Raw genomic sequence first — 6,332 nt, 5'->3', positions numbered from 1 at the left:
TCAGAACTATTTTCTGGATTAAAAAGAAAAGAAAGTAAATCAGCATAAACTCACACTTCATATGTACAAAAAACCCAGGCTGTTTCAGCATTAACTGTGAGTAGGAACCAAACAGAACAGTATCACCCACATCCAGAAGGGCTACAGCCATTCTTCCTCTTGAAAAATTGAATGCAGCTTGAACCTTCAGAAAAAACATGTTGTAGAGTGCAGCAGGGCATTATGTTTGTTTCAGCTCTTCCATTGCTTCACTACTTCCACTCAGCCAGCTGTGCAGCATCTTGTATGTAAAGGCTCAGATATATCGTTATTAAAAGACCTCTTCATGAAGCCCAATATTGCTTTACAGACATGAATTCAGCAGAGGTTTATCAGACAGATGACACCAAGAAGTTTACAAAGCTCTGAAGTTCAAAACAAGATCATTTTTATAATTACTAACAACCGTTCTCTGTCTCTCTCTGAAGAATAGCAGCTCACATTTTGAACATAGAGCATCTGGAAAATGTGATTTCTCCTTTTACAAATGGTTATACTACTAGTGTTATTTCAGTTAAGGACTGATACAATATTCCAGTAAATGAAGTTGACCACTAGACAGGAAAAAAACTAGCTTAAAGCTCAAGTTACCTTAACAAAATAGGTCACGAATGAATTTAGACCAAGAAATGCTATCCTTTTCACTAGAAAAATATTTTCTTAAGATCTAAGGCAATGAATAACACAATAAGAGATAAGGATGTCTGTTCAGGGGATGAATAGGCAGCTTTTTTAAACACAAATTGGCCAAACCTGGAATTTAGTAGTAGAAGATGGAATGTGAGACAGCAATAATGTGTATTTCCAATAAGACTACTCTTAATGAAACTTATTTGAAGACATGAAGTAAAAAAATTTTTTTTAAGAAATATACGGGAAAGGAAATTGTATTTCAGACTTTTATTAAAATCTGTTAATGAAGATTTTTCACTTGAAGCCTCTCTTGCAACAACTGTCTTTAGATTATGTTGGCTTTTCAAATGCACCAACTAATAATCTGAGGGTATCTATCTACTTTTACGGTTCTAAAGAACTGTAAGAATATATGAGCCCTTGCTGCTCTGAAAACTTCTCCAAAGGCTCTCAGCATGGATTAAGTAGTTATTTTGCAAATTTTCATAATTCTCACAGGCACGTATCAGTGCAAGTGTATATGTTTATACAATGCTAGCTGCTAGAGACATGCTGAATGGTTACTCTTCACATGGGCTACGTTCTTCAGATGAGAGGTTTTTGGATTTGGCAATAATTTTGAGATAAATCTGTGCTTTTATACCACAATGAAGTTTTGCAGATGCCAAGCATAGTTGCATTCACTGGATTAACAGCTGTGACATTCAAACTGTCCTTAACAGTCATAAGAGCACCATAGGAACAGCAAATTCGTTTCCTTTATAACAGGGTTACTGTGTTGAAAGAGCATGTGCTTATAAATAGCAGTTGTTACAGAACTCACTTCTAAAGTAGGCTTCTGCTTAATATTAATGAGAGATGGTCAACTGTGGCTTAACTACTGAGAAGTATTCAGAAAAACAAGAGGCAGAAGCAATGCTAGAGTGAAGTCTTCCCTTGGTTTGACAAACAAGATTACAACAAACAGCTTATGACAAATGGATACATGAAATTGTTCTGAGCCATTAACATTCTGCATGAGGCCCTGAAGTGCCAGGATGTGTCAATTCAATGATCACTAAGGCACTTACTTGAACTCTTTTGCCCAAGAGCTGATACATGAATTCAGGTACGTTCTAGGAAAATAGAAGTTGAGCGGACTAACGTTTCTCAGTTCCTTCCTTGTGACAGTGAGTCATTTACATGCCATATTCGAGACTACTGGGTGTATACACATTACATCAGTTCCTCCACAGTTCTTAGAGAACGTCTCACCTTCTGTCAGTCAGATGAGGATGTGCAAGATCAATGAAAAACACACAGAAAACATGGCAAAGCTGGATTTTGAGACAAACTACTTCATTATTACATCTTATTGAAAATATCTTCTCTGCAGAGAAAATGCTATCCCAGTTCCAAAATTCTACCACAGAAATCCATGACGTAGGCTCGTATTGCTGTCGAGTAAAGCCTGGGCTAGCTGTGTGTGCTATACAGGCAAAGGAGGAAGAAAGGAAAGAACAAGCCATACAAGGGTTGATTATTGATTCATTTCTGTTATAATGGAAGCACAGGGAGTTTGGACAGATTCCTTAAGTATAGCATACCCTGATCGCCAGGAGCTGTATGTGCTAGTATTTACAATCCGTAAGATAAAGTTGGAAGCCACATCACTGTGACAGAGGTAGGCTTATAATGAAGCTTTAGAATGAAGAGTTGTTCTGTGCCGATTTTTTCGAGGTATCAAGAGCACTTTTCCACTCAATTTGCTATGGAATAAAAGGTTGTTTTCCTAGGATATTGTGCATGTTTGAAAGGAGAAAATAGCTGTAAAGGCAGTAACTAAATCACCATTAAGAACTCTACTGTATGGGGGTGCCATATGCTGTGGGTAGAATATTCAGACTCTGTGGTATCAGGATGCTACAGAAAGTTCAGTAATATGATGCCATGTTATCCTTTTTCTTCTCAAAAGCTTTAGCAGTACATTCAGTCTCCTGTATGCTAGAGGATCCATTCATCTCACTCTCCTAGGAAAGAAAGCTTCAGGAAGTCTGGCTGGAAAGGCAGCACATAAGTAGTCCAGGCTCTTTAGGCTACATAATTAATCTGAATAGCTTAATAACTTGGGTTACTCCAAGCACGGTGGCAACAAGTTCTTGCTTTAAAACAGCTGTTTCCAGGCTTAGTAGCTGAAGCATCCAAGGCAATCCAGGATAGTGTCACTGAAGCTCGAGGGGACTCAAATGTTGCCAGTTTTCAGTGGAATAGGGATTAGCATTTCAGTAAGATTTCCATCTGGTAGCTCATGTTGGTTCTATCCCATGGATCTGGTGAATTATTAGGGTTTCAGGTTTCAAAGTATTTGTAAATTGCTGTAACATACAGCATGACATTCTGCCAGTCTGGACGCTCAGTTCGCACCATTTCATTGATGTCCTGTCACAGAAAACAGATTGGTCAAAATCACGAATAACAACCTTGTGAGTAATGTGGCAGCGATTTTACAAATTCCTGGGAATGGTAAATCTGTAAAGTTTCCACAATTTAAAGCACTGATGAAGAAACCTCTGTTCTCTTCCATATATCTTTGTGTTACTCACAAAATGTAACCAGCTATGAATAGCAGATCTGTAGACAGTTATTTTGTTGACTTAAGATTGAAACATCTAATGCTGTGCATACGTCAGTTGTCCCCCACTTAGTACAATCAGTACAGTAGTCAAGACTTTAGTGATCACATACCCCTACAGCAGCCTCACAAGTCAGTGCGATCAACCTATGTACTAGGAGTCAGAGAATCAAGGCCCAGGTATTAACTGAAGCTAAAGCTCAAAATTCATGTCAGGGTAAGAGCCAAGCATGAATAAATAACTGAATCCCATTTTACAGTAGACTACTGAACTTCAGATCACTTTATACATATTTTTGAGTAAAGACACAAGGAAGAGGGAAGTTTACTACCAGTTTGGGTATATCCGAGAGACAAAGCGATCAGTCTGTGTCTAACCGATAGTTGTTTCCTAGTAACACTATACCGGCTTGTCAGTGAATAAGCAGTGTAAACAAAGCCTGATCTTCCCTCTTCAGCACATGTATAAAGGAAAACTGTGTGATGTAGTTTCCAATAATTTTTGTTTACTGTAAGGGTCTATTTTGTAAGCTTTGGTTCGAGGAACCTCCAAAACTCAAAAAAGAAGAAGTATTTTTTTTTTTCCACATGAAAGTAGCCGAACACTTTCTCATTCAGGGAACAAAGAACTTCCCCTTGTATTACTACTACTATTTACATACAGTAGTGTTCACACCCTTTTTCACCCTCTACCCATGTAACATGCACAAGGAAAAAAAATCTACAAACATACACATCGTATATGCTGCATATGTAGGTATGTAAGTACTTATGAAATCCTTAAGATGGATACAATTTGCATTTAGAAGATTTATTTCCATTCAATTTGCCTTTGTAGAGTATCTGTAAATAAGTACATTAGAAAAAGGACAGACAGTAACCATTTAGACTAAAGCTGAATCATGTAAGAATTACTGCAGTTATTTTCCACAGTCCAGTTCTTACATCAGCACTTGGTAAGGAACTTCCACATTTCAAATCACTGACAAAGTCAAAGTACAAAAGCCCAACAGATGCACTGCCATTGTCAGGAAACACAATGCTGGGGGGCTAAAAGCACTGATAAGGATCAAGGAAAGTGTTATTTTTAAAAATGTCTGACTTTGTTGTATTATTAGTTGCTAACTATGGCAGCTTTGTTAGAATTTAGGTTACAAAGGTATCAGTTAAGTAGCATTTCTGGTCCTGGCAATTTTAACTGAATTTTTGTGATTAATCATAAGAGCTTGGGATACTCCCAACTACATACCTTCAGAAATCTTTATTTTCTAGTAAATATTATACTAGAGAAAACTATTTATTTTAAGCTAAAATTTGTATAAGAAAGTTTATAATAAACAATAATTGGAAAAAACCTTACTATTATTTACAATGATGACAAATTAAAAGTCTAAACTTAAGAGGTAAATCTGGACTCTCATATTACACAGAGCAAAAGAACAAATTACATAGCTTGATTTGTACTTACAGACTTCCAAAAAAACCCAAATAATTTGAAAGTAGGTCAGAGACAGGAGAGAACTGATAAATTCTTGAAGACTGTATCATATAACTATTTCTCAAATTATTCTCACACAAATCCATTCCCTTTATAATTATTTCTTATGATACTGAGATATGAGTTTTGGTGAATCTTCCTTTCATAGCTTAAGAGTTTATCTGCTGTAGGCTATCATGGTGTTGCCTTTGCTGCAGCTGCTGGACTACAGGTCTGAATCTCAGTCACTATTTAATGCAAAAACCATGTAAGCTGAAGTTGTTGACGACAGTCGGTTTATTAAACAAAGCCACTGAGGTAGGCAGTGTTTTTAGTCAAGTATGATACACGGGCAATAACCTCTAGCTTAGCTCATCTGCTGCTATTTTTAAGTATAAAGCTTCAAAATCTTTCAGAAGTACAAAATAGAATAATTTTTATAAATGGGTCATAATTCATTGAGTATGCATTTAAAACTTACCAGAGTAGATTTGATGCCAACACTTTCAGCTGCCTGAAAAGCCAAAGTGAAATTTCTTCTCTGCATGAGATATAAAAACACGTTATAAACCAAGGAAATACTACTTCAAACATCATAAAGTGGTGTTAAGAATGTTCATAGTAATGCTGCTACTCTTCCTGTGTTATCTCCAGATAACACACCGATGGGCATTAACCGCAGCACACTAGAATACATACAGACTACTCTGCAGTCTTGACATCTTCTGGTTTACCTTTATTTGACACATATCACTTGAGAAGAGTATCACAGACACTTATCAATATGACAAAGTAAGATCAAACAACATCCTTGTGATATTGAAAGAAATGAACAAAACATGTCATGATACAAATTTGATGGATTCAAGAATCTTTAAGCTTAAACACTCCTTGCTTCCAAAACCCGAACTGAAAACACTTCCCAACTGCCTGGGTTAAATAAAATGCCTCAGACTTGAAATCATGAGCTTGTGTTTCTTTTTATTTTTTGTTATATCTGTTCCAAAGTTCCACTTACCCCAATAATCTCCTAATAGGAAAAGGTTATAATAAGAAGAGCAGCGTGGTAGTTTGAAGTGTTTCAGTTATGATTCCTATTAATACTGGTGTTCTTATAACTCAAATATGTTAATTCTTCTTTATTAACTCATATTATTTGTATAGTCTCGCAGTCCCAGGAATGGGATTTTTAATGTCTTACCTTGTCCTGGCTGTTTAGTTCTTGATAGGGAATATGTGCTGGGAGGTAAGTATGGAGGACTGCACAGAAAGCCAAGCCATCATTCCAGCTACTGCTGAAGTTTGTTATGTCAATATTCTTGAAGAGAAAATAAATATAAACAATATTACAATCATAATCTAACAAGTATTAATTCTACCAATCCAACAATACTTGTGGAGGTTTTTTGTGGTTTGTTTTTTTTTTAATACCTTTGAAGAAACCAGCAGAGAAAGTGAATAGCCTAATACTAAAGTTCCATGGTAATAAACCAAATCACACTACTACAGAGAACAACAAAAGAATTCAGAGATAAGAAAGTCAGTTATCTTGTATATTAAATCCAGGTAATA

The 6,332-nt window shown here is 36.2% G+C and overlaps 1 protein-coding gene across 3 annotated transcripts in view; it reads right to left on the bottom strand.

The window, feature by feature from the left end:
* Positions 1 to 2,523: 2,523 nt before the first annotated feature.
* The window catches only part of SPECC1L (sperm antigen with calponin homology and coiled-coil domains 1-like), a 46,291-nt gene continuing 42,482 nt past the window's right edge, over positions 2,524 to 6,332 (bottom strand). For 2 of the 3 annotated variants that reach the window (XM_010088213.1, XM_010088211.1), the window contains 3 exons: positions 5,962 to 6,078; positions 5,242 to 5,301; positions 2,524 to 3,090 (listed from right to left, as the gene is read on the bottom strand). In XM_010088213.1, coding sequence (XP_010086515.1) covers positions 3,001 to 3,090; positions 5,242 to 5,301; positions 5,962 to 6,078 — 267 coding nt within the window. In that variant the 3' untranslated portion in view covers positions 2,524 to 3,000. The remainder of the gene's footprint in view (positions 3,091 to 5,241; positions 5,302 to 5,961; positions 6,079 to 6,332) is intronic. The other variant, XM_010088212.1, reaches the window with a different exon arrangement.

Source organism: Pterocles gutturalis, unplaced genomic scaffold, assembly GCF_000699245.1.
Source record: "Pterocles gutturalis isolate BGI_N339 unplaced genomic scaffold, ASM69924v1 scaffold5787, whole genome shotgun sequence".
NCBI classification, from domain to species: domain Eukaryota; kingdom Metazoa; phylum Chordata; class Aves; order Pterocliformes; family Pteroclidae; genus Pterocles; species Pterocles gutturalis.
The sequence above is the reverse complement of the archived record's forward strand: the minus strand, read 5'-3'. Positions and strand labels throughout refer to the sequence as shown.